Below are 17,748 nucleotides of genomic sequence, written 5' to 3' on the forward strand. Positions count from 1 at the left end.
CTCAGCTACTCACAACCAAACATCAATCTCCAGTGTTCCATGGTAGGCTTTTATTACATGTTCTGGTATGCAGAGCAGCAGCAGATCTAAAATGAGAATCATTCAGAATCAATGGGTTGGGATTAATCTGTCCTCCTGTCCAGTGCAAGTGCTGCCACAGTAATAAACAGAAATCTGATAACTTCATACTGTCAGCACAAAATGAAACTATGACCTTGACCTGTGCAACAGCATCCAGTAATTTTTTCATAACTTCAACATACCATACTATACGGCTATGATCTAATAAGAATCTAAAAGTAATTAACTGGAATTTTTGAAAACTGAAGCCTTAATCAAATATGTATTCTTATCAGGGTTGCAAGCCAGCAATAAATTGGGACATTTAAAAAACTGGGATCCAATCCAATCCGTGATCTGATCAGGGTTCAATGGTTATAATAAATTGGGAGTATTAAAACTGGGATCACATCCAACACTTTATTTTGTCTAAACCACAGGACCTAGCTGCACTGTAAAGTCAGGAATACTCAATGAACAGATATACCACGTTGGATAAACCCTTAATAAATAATGATGCACAAGCTCAGGTGTCCCAAAAACATGCGGTTTAGCACAGAGCTTAATGGTGAGAATAGCAATTATGAGCATTTTATCAAGAGATCAATATGAACTTTAAACAGCTATAATAATGCTTTTAGACTTGGCAGGGGGAATGCATAGGAACAAAAGCTACATGGGGTCGCCAACAATGTGCATGTGTATGAACATGCACTAAGATGCACTATGCATTTAAAAATCTTTGATTTTTGCAACAGTCTGAATTCCAACTTTTGATTCAAAGCAATTTGGCTTTTCTACCATACTGCCATATATCCATCTATTCTCATTTCATTTTGGTTTCCAGTAACACACAAACTGTTTGTAATTAAATATAATAAAACAAATGCTGACAGAAAGGGAATGACATTTCACTCCCAAGTACTCTCTCCTCTCTAAGTGGACTCTAAATGTTTTTATTTCTGTAAGATGCATCCCTTCGTGCAGGGATCTTGCAGCTGCAAAATTAAACCTCTGCCAAATATCAAAAACATATGTATTGATTTTTAAACTATGGGAACAGGCAAGAAGCATCAGGGCTGATAAGATGAGAGAAATGCTCTTCAGTTGCTGGAAGGTTTCTGAAAAGTAAAGGGAAGTCAGTCTTTAATACAAAAACTGAAACCATTTAGTTTTACTCCAATTTGAGATACCGTATAACTTAAGCATTCAGTTCATACATTGAGAAGGCAGGAGCCAGATATACCTTCTGCTTCTCTAACACTACTCAAACCTCACTTCTATTAAAAAATTTTCCTCAATTAACTCCAATGAGGACTACAAAACCAAGACTATTTTAATAAAGCTACTCCCACAAAAATGTGCAGAGGATTATTTTTCCCATGGAGTGCCTCCTTATTAACTAACTCTCATGCTACTTTAAAAAATCCTCCCATTTTCAACAAGGTGCTACATTTTGTAAATTTTATTCCAATGTCAAGTAAGTGTTCAATTCTGTTGGAAGAGAGAGTTAGGTCTCAGTAGGAAAATTGCAGTAAAATAACACTAAAGAAACAGGAAAAAATATTTTTCTTTCAACTGATAGTCACTTTATTTGCATTTAAAAGGCAAACAAATTATGATGTGTAAAACTCATGCATCTAATGTATTTATCCAGTTCATTTTACAATGACTTTCAAATGTTAGAAAATGAAAAGAACCCTAAATGAGTGGGAAAGAAGTGGAGGAAGGGATGAAATGTTTTTTGAGGGAAGGAAAAGACAAGGCCTCTCCCAGTATTTAATAATGTAGCAAACATCGTATCGTTAAAATGATAAATTCTGAGTAATTTACACTGAACACACTAAAAATACAGATTTGAGTCAGCTTGATCAAAATAACCCTCAGATACAGCGTTTGTTTCTTCCTTTTATGGGTAGATTCTCGACCTTTGGAGCACATGCTTTATTACAGCTGAACTCTTTGAAGCATGAACAAAATGATGAGTTTATTTAAAATAAGGCCTCAGTCCAATGAAGCATGTGACTTGTGTCAGGAAGGACAAACCACCACCTCAAAGAATTGTACCCTCAGTTAAGTCAATACTCCTGCACTATCATGAGGCTCCTGTCTTTTTCCAGTCAAAATTCACTGACATTGCATCACCTTGGCATAATGAAAACTAAAGGAGGTAGAGGGAGAAGAAGAAAATAATTTAAAGGAGGTGCTGAATTCATATTCAATTGGACACAGATAAGGCTATTACTAAAGAAGGAATGCCTAACATCCAAAGTTCCGGTTCACTACTTGAAGCTTGCAGAAGTAGTAGTCATATAATAAAGTATTGGCTTTGAAAAGAAAAGAAGCCTGTGGCTAAGGTCTGGAACCAATTCTTAGCTTGACAGGGACTTTTTAGGAACCTGGACAAGCAGTTGCACTGCCTGCATGTCACATTCCCACCCAGAGGACATTTTTTTTTCCTGTCAGATTTTCTCTCTTCCACCTCAACTGTTAGTGCTTGGGGTCAGGCCCAAGATTCCCTAACAGCAATGAACACGATGAGACCTTGATCTTGGTGGGGATTGCTAGGGAACACAAGCAGGAAAAAAAAAAAAAGTATATAAGCATTTCAGTGCAGGATGTGGAGCTGCTTCAGAGAACTGCAGCTACATGTCAGCACTGAGAGTTCTTCTGAAAACTGAGACTGGGACAATGTGGAATGGAAATAGAAATTACTAGGCTAGCAAAATAGTAAATTTATTTTCGCTTTCTGAGGTTCAAATCTGAAACTTGGCAGCCCATAAAAAGAGTTGCCAGGCAAATTTATGCTGAGGACCAAAGTGCAAGCAAATCCTGTCCTTTTGGGAATCATCTGCATTACAGAGTGAGCACTGAATACTCTGTCTGCATACGCCCACTAGCTCTTAACACATTCTGGATGTGCCAGACTTGTTGCACATGCACTGTTCAATTCCTTCTCTGTGCAAGCAGGAAATCCAACCTGTTCCAGGCATGATGGGCTTACACTCATGCAGCACACCTACGTAAGAGCTGATGTTTCCCGTCAGAGGCAGATTCACTGAGCTTGTACTGCACAGTCAGCCCATAACTGTAAAGTGAACACATCTGACATTTTTGCATGTCTGAGGCTTATCAAAATTTCTGGAAGAAGGCTGCAGTCTTTATAGAAAGCCTATCCCTGGGATTTTGTGAAATATTGTTGTTCCTATCCAATACCAATCAAAAAACTCTGCAAAATTATGAGAGACAGCCTAGTCCTGTAAACTGAAAATGCACTTTCTACCAAAAAATATTTCTCAGCTGAGATCTTGGAACAGTATCCTGCTTTTTGGAGAGCTGCCAAGCATATATTGCATGCAAAACCAATATCCAAAACCAGGCAAGTTACACAGCTGCTAAGATGCTGAAAAGCACTTGATCATTAATCCTGTCACACCCAGCCCAAAAATCAACTACTTTAACCTCTTCCACTAGTGTCCAAAATGGACAACATGCCCTCTGAAAAAACGAAAACAGTCAGATGAAAAACCATAGTATCTTTTAGTATGGCAGGCAGTCAGCATTTAAGAAAACTGTTTAAGCAAAAAAATCTGACTTTAGTATTGTAATAATTGAATTGAGGATCTGAACAAGAATTAGTTATACAGCTAAAGTAAAATTAGATCTGCATTTAAGTTATTCAAGAAAGGCTAAATTTTAGAAAAGCAATTTTAGCTTGTTCAAGCTGTTAAATATAGGATTTGATCACAGGTATCAGGGGACAAAACTTGCTGTATTTTTCTAGTATTTTCTACTATTACATCCCCCGTAGTTTTAACATACGCCCATTTCACTCAACAAGAACAGATCTGAAAATATGAATGTGTTCTACTAAGCCTCAGTTTTATAAATACAAGACCAAGTATGCAGGATTGCAGCTAGTGAAGTCATAGGAGCAGATGATCTATGGTGTGAATGTGCCACAAGGTTTTCTTTGCCAATATGTGCATTAAAATCTTGGACTTGAATTACATTACAGAATTACTAAATCTTGGGACAGAGCTATAAAACTTGTCTTTACTGTCTTACTGAGCATCATCATTAGGTGAATAGTCAACAACCAAGCAAAAGGACTGCTCTACATTCAAGTCAGGTAATGTTTCCTTAGTGATTTTAATCAATTTCCCAAACAGTTTTTACCCATACAGGAGAAGTAGCTTCTTTATGTAATTATTCTCTAACAAAAATAGAGCCTCTTCTATTTTATGACCAGCTCAAGAAGGGTTCAATAGTAAGCCTGTAGGTAATCTTATGTGGACAAACACATAGCCATGCTCTTAATTTAGAAAGTTGAAGCAAATTGCTTGTTTTTACAGCACATGTTGCATTCCTTTGAGGATAACATAGGGAAAATTTCTTCACTATTTTTCTGGGATTTAAAAAAATTTTTTAATTTGAATTCCCCAGAGATATAAGATATACTACCTGATACAAAAGTGTGATATTCCTATACTTGGACCTTACAGAAGAAGAATCAAATAAGTGAGTTAAAAATATCATCTTGGTTCATCCACTTCTCAACACACCTGCTGTTCTCCATTTCAGTCACAAACTTCCAGGTCAAAACTGAAATCATTACTAGAGAAACCAGGATGATGAAGACATTGAGCTGCCAGTTTCTAATGCAGCCGTACCAAGTTACTGTCAATCAGTGACTGTAATTAAAAAAAAGCACACAACGCTAAAGAAATATTAAGAACAATTATCTTGTGTCCAATTGGAACATTAGACCTCTAGACAGAAGGGTTCATTCCTTCCAGCCTGCCAACATTTTAGTAAATGACACTGGCCCTTTAACAGATGGGATACATGCTTCTTAGCTTGCCAGGATCCTAATAAAAGACACTGGCTTCTTTAAAATGAAGGACACATACCTCTCAAATTGCCAGTATCCAAATTGGGAGTCAGCAGTTTAATATAAAGGCACTCATCAATCTGGCAAAAATCAAGGACACGCACAGAAATTTTAAAACAAATGGTACAAAGTTTCTCCTGACACTACTTAACTTAGATGAACTAAATACTTAAGCACTGGCTAAGCGTATCCAGTAGCAGTGCTGTAGTAACTAGATACCTTGCCAGCTTTTAAAATAGTAAAAATTAGCAGCAGACTTCAAGGGTCTGGACTGACTTTTTCCCCAAACCCACTAGCTACCACTTATAGGGCTGACCATGCACTGCATGACTCAAATGAAAGGAGGGTGTCTTTTCCCTGGGCACTAACCAGTACCACAAAGGCTGACCCGTGTGGAAACACCCTCTGCACAAAAGGAACCACATCTGCTTCCATTCCCTCTCCCAGGAGCAGGATGCTCCAGTGAAGGAGAGGCCTCTGAAAAGTTTTCTGCTTGCACTGACAAAATGTATTACTACAACTTGTAAAGTTTTACAGCATCTGCAGACACTTCTCGAGAGCCAGAAACTAAGGGCTCTTCAACTTTTCTGATAGCAGCCATCAGAGGGAAACAAAGACCTTTTTCAGCATATGAAGTACCTCTGGATGAATTGGGGAAAGGGAAAGTGGAGTTTTCTGAACCTTGTTGACACTGACAAACTGTTTCTGATTTCTGAAGAGTAGACATGGGGAAAAGCAGAAAACTGTAAAATCTCTTAATCTGGAAAGAGAAGGAATTCACTAAGACTGGGCATAGAAAAGTGTATTTTATGAACAGGACAGACTCCCAGGTCTCACCTCAGAAACAGAACAAATCCTAGCAGGCACTCACCCAACTTCTTGCCTTGCCCTCTTGCCCAACCCACTGCTGGCAGACTCCTGCCTCTGTAGACTGATTTTAACCATCTGAACCCGCTTTCTTTCAGGTGTTTCCTTGGCATATTCAACATTTGTTGCATACATATTTCTGCAACACGTGGCTTACCAGCAAACACTGTGCAGAAAAGAACATACCAAAGCACAAAAAAACACTATCTGATGGCACAACCAGCTGAAGCCAAAGAGGTCTGAAGTGCTGGAAAACAATGGCAAAAACTGTCAAGAGAGAAGGGAGGAGGATCTTGCTGTAGAGAAGCAGAGGAGAAAATTACTAAGTCAGCTGCTCTTGGGAATGGGCAGAGGTGAAACAGGTTTTGAAGGAACTGATCTTCACCAGCTAAAGCAGAAGCTGGGATTTGAATGCAACAGTGAAGTTCACAGAAACTGCAGAACAACAAGCTCCTGTCACACAGCAGCTCTAACTCAGCCAGGACTAGCCTAAAGCTCTTGGCTTGCCTGGACCTGACTGCAGTGGGCATTGTCTGGGACAGGCTGGGTGGCTGTTCCTTCAGGAAACCCCTTGCTCTGAAGTTTTTCACTTGATGAACAAAGATGCTTCTGCCATTTACTCACCTTTCACGCTCATCTTTCATTTTCTCCAGCTCCTCCTCTTTAAGCATGCCTTGCTTTGGAGTCCCCTTCTGATCTGCCTTCCCACTTTTATCTTCTTTCTTCTTTCCAAATCTGTTAAGGATATCAAAGAAGGAGTCATGAGGAAATAATTACAGAAGAAAAAACAGTACTTATCTATCATAAACCACAGAAATTTTAGGCAATCAAAACACTGAGTTTTTATCTTAGTGACTCATAAATTTCCCACATTGCAAGACATGTTAGCAGTATTACCTGGACCACAGGCAAGAGGAAGGACTGGTTACAAATTGACTTGGATCCTGTACTTTTGAAAGCTCTTGCTTGAAACTTAGTTGAAAATCCCTGTCAAACCTGGAGTGCAGGGCATTGCAGAGCTGAAATATTAACATGGCACACCTTACAGTGGCTGAAGGCTCCTCTTGCCACACGACAGCTCACTGAAAGTCAGCTGCAGTGGCTGTAGTGTCACCACCCAGACTGGGCCACTGCTTTCCTCTTACCAGTAACTACTGTCTCATTCATGACACCCTAATTTTAGGATTTGTTCTTTGTTTAAATGAGCATGCAATCAGAAAGAATAAAATCTTGCTTTGTTCCAAGAGTGCAAACCTAGATAGTTCATAAGAGCTCTTTTTTAAACTTCTGGGGTTTTCTTTCTGCCTGGTAATATACCATCATGTAATATTTATGCTGTGAAAGTCCTCCAGAGGCCCCAGTGGGTTTGGGGCTTGCACTGTTGTTTTATACACTGTACAAATATGCATAACAAGTCTGCTTTACCCAGCCTATAAAAGGTGGCTGAACTGGGAAGCTACATTTAATTTCTGGTGGAGTTAAGACAGAATACTGGGGTCAAATATGCACATGAATTATGGACCAAACAAGAAGTTTAAAAACCTCCCCTCCTCTGCACGGATTTAAAATTCTCAGTTCCACAGTAAATGATCAACCTGTATCTTCCACTGCAAATTCATGTGTCCTTATATGCATAACAATAATGTACAGAAAAGTAATTACTTCTTGATTAACTATACTATATCACAAACTAATTACTGTGACTCAAAACCTCAAACTCTCTTCTGTGATAGTTTGCAGCATTGCCCCCGTGATCTTTCTTATACCCTTTTTATTTTTCATGTCAGCCCAACCTACCTCAAGTAGAACAGCTGAACTACTGTGACTACACTTAAGCTGTAAATCATTGACTTTGTTTCTCCACAGACAAAAGCAGAAATTTTGCAAATAGTCAGGCTCATAACAATCCGAATTTTTTGTGAATTTAATTAATAATTCTGAGCTTATAGTAAAATGAAATTACCGGGAACTCTGCAGCAAGTTTTCCAGACAATAAGAACTTGGTTAGAAAGAGAATGATGGATGTGAGAGGCAGACACATAGCATGTGGTACTAATAAAAAGGGCAAATACTACAGGTAGTAACATGAGATGCTTTATAGTGCCTCTGTCATGGACTGTGCTGGGGAGCAGACAGCCTCCATGGCTTTCTCTTTTTTCCTGAGTGTTGCCATAGAGATAGATGGTGTCCTGCATTCTTTGAGGGATCCTTTGCTCAAAATATACACACACCTTGTCTACGAACGATCTTCAGTTCTTTTTTCATTTCAGCACTTCCAGAAATACAGAATATACTTTTCACTCTTTTCCTGAGTGTAGAGCAGCACACTGATTTCACTGCTTCTTTCTGAGTTCCAGCAGTTCCAAAGACTGGAGTCACACACCCCATCAGAAAGTGGTGGTGGCAGTGAAGGCAGCAGTCAGGAAACACGAGAGAGACAGAGGTTGTACACAGAGTGAGGAGAAACAAAGTAAGGTAGGTGCACAGGTATGAAATTACCCAGGTGAAAAAGAAAAGCTAAGTGAAACTCTGCATATATCACTCTCTAGAGATGCTGGGCAGCCAAACAAAATCACTATGAGCACCAGCAGGCTGCTCCTGAAACACCCCTGCTTTCTGACACTTGCTCATGCTGGGAAGGTCTCATGGCAGTTTTCTCAGGAGGCCACATTAACACTTGCATCTTGGTCATAATCCAGCTCTGGTACTTTGTTTATATTCAGACTGCCTGCTTTTCTCTTACAGTTTCAATTATAGGTTTGTGGAGTTTCATATTCAACTGTAGCATGTATTGATTTTGAAAACATTATTCTTGGGCATTTTGTATTGCTGCAGGGAGTTGAAGTTGGATATGTTGCATACTCAAGAGAAATGTAAAAAAAAAAAGTCTTTAACAGGCGTCCCTTTCAAGTCTAGATATTATTTCTTGCTTACTGGAGAAATACATTTTAAATAAAATAAAGTGACAATTTGGATTGTAATAACTGCCAACATGACAAACCTTACAAAAACAGTGCTGTTTGCTGGTAGAGCTGCTCTTGCCATAAATTTGGCAAGTTTCAGTGTTATTATAAACTGGGAATAACGAGTTGGTCTTGATGATAACAACTTTTGTTGTTGTGCTGCATTGAGGGTAGTGTAGCCAGCACGTTGAGGGAAGTGATTTTGCCCTTAGACTCCACTCTTGTGGGACCCTATGCTGAGTGCTGCATCCAGCTCTGGGGACCTCCAACATTCAAAAGGATGTGGAGCTGTTGGAGTGAGTCCAGAGGAAGCCACAAAGATGCTCAGAGGACTGAAGCACCTCTCCCATCAAGAAAGGCTGAGAGAGCTGGAGTTGTTCAGCCTGGAGAAGTGAAGGTTCCAGGGAGAACTTATTGCACCTTCCAGTACCTAAATTGGGTTACAAAGAGATGGACAGGGATTTTTCCCAAGGGCAAGGAGTGGTAGGACACAGGGGAATGGCTTTAAAGTGAAAAGGGGTAGGTTTAAATTAGATATTAGGAAGAAATTGCTCACTGAGCATGGTGAGGCACTGGAACAGGTTGCCCAGGGAAACTGTGGAGTTGCTGGAGGTGTTCAAGGCCAGGTTGGATGGGGCTTTGAGAAACCTAGGATAGTGGAAAGTGTCCCTGCCTACGGCAGGGTGGAACTGGTGGTCTTTAAGGTCCCTTCCACCCAAACCATTATATGATTCTATGACTATTTCTTTGCAATTTTTTGCTTCAGATAGATTTGTGCAGGGTTACAATTTTGGCTTGTTATACTAAGTACGCAGCATATAGCTCAAGGCTAGGGAAATATTCAGATGTAGGGGTTTTTTTTCCTGTTCTGCACACTGCTATACCATAAACATCATTCTCTTATTATTACTGTTTTTAATTCCGTTCTCTCATTATTATGTTTTTCAGCTCAACAAAAATCTTGCACAAATATTAGAAAAGAAAAGCAGCACAAAATATAACAGTGTTAAGAAAAGAAATATACACAGACAGCATTAAACCACAAAGAACCAAGTATCATTTCTGCCTGAATTTATACACCCTGTCCTAAAAGTTATGGTCTGCTCACTGAAGTGTTCTGATTGCCATAGGCTTCTGATGATAAAATTAACTTCCAGCCATTGTAATTTTGCATGGGTTTGTGAGGCTTAATAGTCTCTACTGCTTATTGGAACAACAAAAAAAAGAGGTAGTAAGAGTACTTGCTGCATGATCAAATTAGGTTTGATCATGTTATTGTTGATACCAGTATGAGGGCCTCCACTGACTTCAACAAGAACAGGATAAAATCTATTGTCAAATTACACTATGGAATTAATCAAGGCCATATTAAAATTCTATGGAAACTGAATGGCTTTAGGATTTGAAAATGCCAATTCTCCAGGCAATGAATAATTGGACTGTGGTAAAATCTGCCTTCCATATTAATACTATTGTCAGCAGAATAAAAACATTAATGAAAAACTGTATGGTACACACATTTTTAAAATGTCTGTTTTGCTATACTGTGCACAGTCAAATTTGCTTCAGCTTAATATCTGATGGATTCATTACTCTGAAAACCTTTTATAACAAATGGAGAAATATAACTAGAAGACGTGAAAACCAATGGATCAGCTGTATCTTCTCATTCTATAGCCATCTATAATCAATTTATGTCAAGTGAAGCCACTGGTCATTGCAATGACAGTAAGGAAATAAATCCATGCCTTCCCAGGTTGAGTGAGTGCCCCAGATCTTTGATTATTCATGGTAAATGCCTGGGAAGCACTGTTCAAGATGTTACACCCCTGTTTATCTTAGTATATTTTTCAGTTGGGAAAGTTAATATTCCAACTAGTCAGAGCACAGTTCTGTAAATAAAAACATAAAGGGTTTTTCTTTATGTGAACAGATCTTTGAGTGCTTTGTGCTTTTGGGAAAAGCCCATATGCAGCTGCTGAAAATGTGCTGTGCAAGAGTGAGGCATTATCCTATTTCTATTAATTTCAAAGGGTGCCCTGCAAACAACTGAAATTGTTCCCCTCAGAAACATTAAGGAAATAAAGTCTCTGAATACCAAATGTATGTTGTCTTGTAGTATTTATTGCCATTCTATTTGCTATAGCATTAAAGCATATGTATGCCTCTTTCCAAGGATTCTAAGGGATAAAAATGAAAACAAACCTACTACAGACCTGCTCTGTTATTACTTGGGATAAATGTCTTGCATGCAAGACCTAAAGCTGTGGTCATGGCAACACTTCGTTTCCGTGTGGAGCCGTGGGCTTCCAGATCTCAAATGTGTTGATATTTGCTTCAAGGATTAAAAAGCAGGCAGGTCTATAGTCCCAGACTTCTAAGCAGCAGAAACATCTGGTGGGTGGAACCTTGAAGCTGCTTGCTGACTAAATTCAGCAATTTGGATTTCTTAGCTAATTCAGTTGTCCAAGATCAGGAGGTTCCACCACAGCTAACAAGGTACATAATGAAAGCACAAACATCTATGGGAAAATAATTCAAGAGAGCCTATGACACAGTCAAGCAAGACACAAAGCCTAACACTGTCAGAAAATCTTGACATCTCCAGAAATGATTTGTAAAAAACCAGAGTGATTTGTAAAGTACATATAACAAAAGCTCTGACTCCAAGTCATTTCACAGCAAAATGGGGAAAAATGCTGAGATTATTAAAGCAGGTCCCTTATGAAAGGCTAGAAATAACTCTTAAAATTAAATTTAAATGTGGGTAAGAATGAATAAGTGAGAAAGAAAGATAAAGATACTAATAAGGTATGATTTTCAGGTCCACACAGGGACTATAAAAAGCTTATTAACTGCCACTACTGCGGTGTGTTTTAAGTTATTTTATCATTCAGCTTTTACGGTAGAAGTAATACTCTAGAAGCAGCGCTGTGCTTTGATTAATTGCTTTCATACATACACTTTTACAGAGTATTAAACATTGCTGTAAAGATCCTTAGTGAATCAGACTTGATGGTGATTACAGGCCAGGCTCATTTTACATTTATGTTAATAGCAGCATTAATGAAATACATCTTTCACATTTTTAGTGGCTCTCTAAATACCTAAAAGGTTTGTTACTAAATGTTTACTTACTGGGCAGAAGTGTGCCATTGAGTATTACACCATTGGGATCAAGAGCTTTGCAACAGCAAAAAAAAAAAAAACACAGAAAGAAAATAACATGTTTTGGTAAAACATGGTAAAAGGGCAGCTAGGTGCTGGGGGGCTGTGGACAGGAAGGGTTAAGCATCTCTTTTCCTGGTTCTCTGCCAGCCCCTTGCTCCCAGAGAGTGGATGCCATTCCCTCTGTGGAGGATTTAGCCACAGCAACACAGAGATGCCCCTCCCAGTGTACAACATGCATTACAGCAAAACCTCCTCATGACAAAGCCTTGCCCAGGAGCAGGTTGTGACCCAATCTCCCGGCTTTGGCAGGGTGAAAGGAAGGTGCCAATAAGATGATGAACACAGGAGAGGGTTATTTCAGCCCCTGCTGCTCTCTGCTCCTGGGTGGGGAGTGCCTCCAATTCTGGGACAGTGCTCTGTACAAACCAATCCTGTTGGGTAAATTGGTAAGGGAACAGGAAAATAAAGAGGAAAAAAAGGACTTTTAGTTCGATCTGGTGAGGTGTGCTTGCAGGAAAGGCTTTTGCAGCTGGGCTGCTGCCTCCCTGTTCTCCCACCACTAGGGCTCACTCCCAGGGAAGCAACAAGAGGAGGGAAGCAAAACCAGCAGCTTTCCACAGCAAACAACAGGGCAGCTTAGGCAACCAAAAACCAGCTCCCCTGAAAAGGGAAAAAATGACCTAACCTCTGATTTATTATATCAGTGGAGGCACAGAACAAATGGTCCAAGTGTGCTATTCTACAATTATTATTTATGTTTCACAAATGTAGCTGAACTTCAGGAATGTGAGTATCCTCATATTTAGCTATCTTCAGATTATTTTGGGAGATATCCACATTATGCTAATGCTGTGATCAGAGTTAAAATTACTATGATCAGCAGGAAGAGGAAAGTTATGCAGAAGTTGCAAATATAAAAAAATTCCACTTATTATGCTCCTGTACATCAAAATTAGGCAAACAAGTGCCATTTTTGTATTTTTTATTTACTGTATCCGACTGCTGGAGCTAGACTAAAACGACTGAACTTCCAGAACCAGTCTAATGGGAGTAAAACTTATCTTTTAAGAATTCTGATTAAACACAACCTCCCCCCACCCGTTTATTTCTTTGATGCCCAAATTAGCATCTTTTCTGCAGCATGCTGAATTAATTAGTACAGTGACAAAGAATTAGTCCAGATAAGATCAAAGCTGAAACCATATTTATCTGGAATTTGAAATTAAGAGCAGAGAGTATTAACCCTCAGCACTTCAAGGAGCTTTCCACATGGCACACTTAGTACGACTTCTGCGAGTTCATTCAAAATAAATCAACAGTGCAATTTTTTTTTCCCACTGAAGTTTTGCTAAAAGGGAAATAAATTTGCCATGAATTCTGCTACAATGTGAAACTGCCTTTAATGCAGACCCTGTACATGCTACTCATTATGTAACTTGTAGGCATCAGTAGAACAAAGCAAACAAAGCTGAGAAAAGATACTTAATCAAATTTGTATTAATGCATGGATCATCACATTGTTCACAGACTTAAGGGCTACTGAAAGAATTCCCAGCACTGAATCTCAGAGGCTGCCTGCTGTAACACCTCACAGGTAAATAATCCATAATCTTCAGTGGAGAGGGTCACACAGAGAAATGAAATGTCAAACAGAAGCCCTAAATTACAAAGTGAAGTTTAAAGTTTACTCTGAGAGTATCAACCATGTGGACAGCAATAAAGGAAAATCTTCATTTCTGGTATCACTGCCTTGAATATTATCTGTGTTTCAGTACCAGGTAAGACTGGATGCTGTTTCTTATGTGACATGCAGGAGGCTGATCTCTTGCCTAGAAATTGCAGCATGAAGACAATTTAAATAGTGCCCCCAAAATCTTCTCACCCATCTTCCCAAAGCCTTTGAGCCCCCATAACCTTATTTTTTAAGCACAGAACTTGCTCCTAAAAAGATAGAGGTGAGTTACTGTAACTCATTCTGATAATTAGGTACTAGGAAATTCTTACTAGCAGAGCACTCCTGTTCATCCATACCATATGCAAAATCTTGCTTCTGTGGTATAAAAAATGACCAAAGACAAAACCTAAGGGAGTCTGTTGGCACCCTAAGACCTGGGCCACCTGAGCTGAAGTGTAATCCCACAAAGCCCATCTACTAAACCAACGGAATAGAAGAACTCTCACCAACTACTGTGTAAAGCTAGACAACAGAAGGCAGTTGTGAAGAGTAATCCTTTATACTTCAAGAAGCTTATTTTTAGAAAACATGCTGAGGTAGTCTGAGTCCTGGGGGCAGCACTTATGAAAAGGGGTCACCACTTCTATTTTCTGACCAGGAAAATAGTAATGTTCAATGGCAGCTAGGCACCTGTTTCCATGAAATGATGTTTTAACCATCCAGTGACCACACTGCTAGTCTTTTTGGTCATGTGGACAAAAATTTTGCATCCTACATTACATATATCACAAAAGAAAAATCTGCAGTAAACAAGGACAGCTGTGATTTACAGCTTGATCAGAAGGAGGAAAAAAATCAATTTATGGTCTGTCCAATGCAACAAGCACTGCCTGTTTGCCCACCAGACTGGGGAATTGCTCTGTACCAAAATAAGAAATTATTCCCAGATAGCCTTATTTGTCCCAGCTTCCACAGAGCAGCAGTTATTTTCCCCTCCTGGTTTCCCTTTACAAGCATGTAATTTCTTCTGAAGCGAATACTAATTCTGTTCCAAACCATGCAGAGAAACATTGCTGTACCTTCTCTGTAAGGGGTCTGCAAATGGCAACCTGCCAGCCCCAGGGGAACATGATAATCCCATCCACGTCTTGGGCATGGGAACTCCACTTTCAAAACAAAAAGACTTTGCTTGACTTTGCTTTCCTAATTTCCATTTCATAGTCTCAGGAAAGGGGAAGGGGAAAGGGAAAAGAAGTAGGCAGTTAGGCTTGCTATTAATTTTTCTGGATATTTGTTATTCTTTTCAATGCAGCAAAATATAAACACAGTTTCTGACTTAGCCTATTCATCTAAGGTGCAGTCAGTAAGGCAAAGTGGGAGATGCAGAGTGGCTGTGCAGTCTGCTGATGCTGCCAGCAGCCCCTCCAGAACCACTTGCTGACTTTGTGGTTTTCAAAATCCTGCAGTCAAGTGAGAGCCAGCACACCTCTATCCCAGCAACACCTGCAGCCCTCTGCAGGTAGCTGAGAACCACGCAAAGGTGGGACAGGGAAATGACCAACTTAAGGGAGCTAAAGAGTAGCTCTTTGGGTGCCAAACTTGACAAAAACAGGCTGCTGAATTTTTTCTTTTGTTTTCTCCAATGTTGAGTGTCTCTTTCGCTTATTACCAGCCACATGACCCCAGACTTCACTAAAGTATCATCTACATCTACATGTATATGTATTATGCATGTTTGTCAGAGAAGGACTTTTCATTTTTCTCATGTCATAACTCTCACAGTATTAATTGCTTTTCTTAGCATTTTAGCTGCTCATGCACTTCATGAGAGTCTCCACTTGCACTACAAAACTTTTTGCTCAGCCCTCTTGGCTATGGAAAACAACATAGAACTGTGACATTATCAGAACTGCAGATACAAAACTCATGAGGCAAATTAAATACACGACATTTGCAAAACGAAACTGAAAACCTGCTACATTTGCACTCAGAGCCATGATATTTTGAGGTGTCAGACTTGCTAATGATCTCACCACTGCAGGGCTCACCTTCTCATGTGCCTTCCTCCCCTTACATGTCACAGTGGGGATTTGTTGGGGCTTATCTGACTTTCATGAAGCAAACCTGCACACTGCAGGTTCCAAAAAGATCTCTAACGAAAAACATCCTTGGAAACAGCAGGAGTCCAGAGGACTCCCCAGCCTGTTTCAATTGAGACAACTTGCCATTTTACATGAAGGCTCCATTCTGTGGAATATAGTGACTTTAATGACAGTTAATGTTGAGCATATATCATCATATCCATTCCAATATCAAGAAGAAATCGAGTCACAAAGGGTAAAAACGATGCGCTCAGTTTAAAAGGTCCTATTCTCTTTCTCTACTGATCAGCTCAGAGCTATGATTTCATTACCACTGCATATCCACCTGCCTCATTTTCCAGCCAGTTTGCTATGATGCTTTTTCCCCCCCATCTCCTTCTTCTCCCCAACACACGCTCCACACTCCTTTCATAGGCTCTACTGCTGCACTGCTACAAAAACACCTCTTTCTGGGGATTTCTGCTGGAGACTGCACAAAGGGAATGTGTCTTGGGCACCAGCACTCTTGCTTCCGTGACACTGAGCAGCAATCTGCAGTGAGGACATGCAGAGATCTCTCCAGTGGCTGAGAGATCTCTCCAGAGAGATCTCTACCACTCTTTCTCAGCAAGATGCATTAGCCTTATTTGAGCTCAGGCTCAGAGTACTTGATAAACTCTGAACTAAGAGAATTCACAGTAAAGAGATGCTTTTTGAAGGGAGATATAAGAGGGAGAGAGATGGCTCTTGAATAGGCAAGGGAGGTTGTAAAGGCAAAAACACCCCTACTTGCTTTTAGGTTTTGTAATGGACTTCTAAAGATAAAGCAACACAAATTTCTCCTTCTTGCCTTTAATATAGCTGGCATTTTTACAAAGCAGTAACATTCAAAACAATGCCAAAGTAAGAGAGGAGTTATGTATATACTGTATTTTGAAAGATGTGTTTTGGCATAACAAATAATAGATGTTTTTGCATTTTTAAACTGTCAAAATCAGTTCTTCTGATAAATAATACCTTCCCTCCCTGGCCTTGGCTATTGTACATTACTAATTAGACATAGTAGTTTGTGGTTAATATCCTTCCCCACAGATTTATTATTAGCTTGTATATTCTTTTCAGTAGAATTGTGCTAATGGTGAGGTCTGCTGGAGGCCAACTGCATGAAGCCACTGGGAGGAGAAATCTGTTTGCCTGTCAAAACAGTGGCTATCAATTAGAACTGTAAATGTGATTCCTTTAAGTGTCTTGGATGGTAGCAGAGACTTCCAGTGATGGATTAGGGGGCTGAATCACTTTCATATTGTACTAAAGGAAGCTTTCAAGCAAACAGCTATCTGCATGAAACAAATTAACTTCTTTTTTTTTTTTGAGCGAGTCTAGAAGAACCTGTCTGACCTGCCAAAATCCCCCTCTGCTATTTTTCCAGAAATACAGCACTTAATGTGGCATACTGACAAAACTGATACTAGATTATCATGTGGTTTTCTTAGGAAAACTTCACTTAGAAAAGCTACAGCAATAGGAGAAAAAACCAATGAAGCTGCTGAAAGACCCGATCCATAATAAAGAAGCAATGAGACAATGCAATTCCACCGTTCAGTGATTGGGGATGCAGTCCTGGCACACAGATAGCAATTTCCCCTCTGACACAAGCACCCAGCTCTCATTAGCATCACTAAGAGTTGTGTGGACATATTGATGGGAATATGTTCCCCTGTATTTTGCAGGAAATTAACACCACTCGGGGACTACAGGAGGCACTGAAGGAGTCACTCTCAGACATCCCCTCTGCCAGTTAATTAAGCAAAAACCTCTGCCACAACTCTCATGAGGAAGCTCTTCTCTATTCTCCTCGGTACAGCAAACCTGACACAAAGCGAAATGTCAGGAGCAGGACCTAGGAAATGGGGATGTTCAGGGAAGGCTAACTTCAGCCTGCATTTGCCAAGCTCTTCTGCTCCAAGTTTTGGTGAATTTTGAAAATAGTTATTAGGAATCAAATTGATGAGTTACGTCTAAGTTTAAGCTTTAAGA

The 17,748-nt window shown here is 39.7% G+C and overlaps 1 protein-coding gene across 9 annotated transcripts in view; it reads right to left on the reverse strand.

Annotated features, from left to right (window-relative positions):
- Window positions 1-17,748, reverse strand: part of PARD3B (par-3 family cell polarity regulator beta) — a 531,684-nt gene that overhangs the window by 90,107 nt on the left and 423,829 nt on the right. For all 9 annotated transcript variants that reach the window (XM_064434188.1, XM_064434182.1, XM_064434186.1 and 6 more), the window contains one exon: window positions 6,446-6,556. In XM_064434188.1, the coding sequence (XP_064290258.1) occupies window positions 6,446-6,556 (111 nt within the window). The remainder of the gene's footprint in view (window positions 1-6,445; window positions 6,557-17,748) is intronic.

Source organism: Passer domesticus, chromosome 10, assembly GCF_036417665.1.
Source record: "Passer domesticus isolate bPasDom1 chromosome 10, bPasDom1.hap1, whole genome shotgun sequence".
NCBI lineage: Eukaryota > Metazoa > Chordata > Aves > Passeriformes > Passeridae > Passer > Passer domesticus.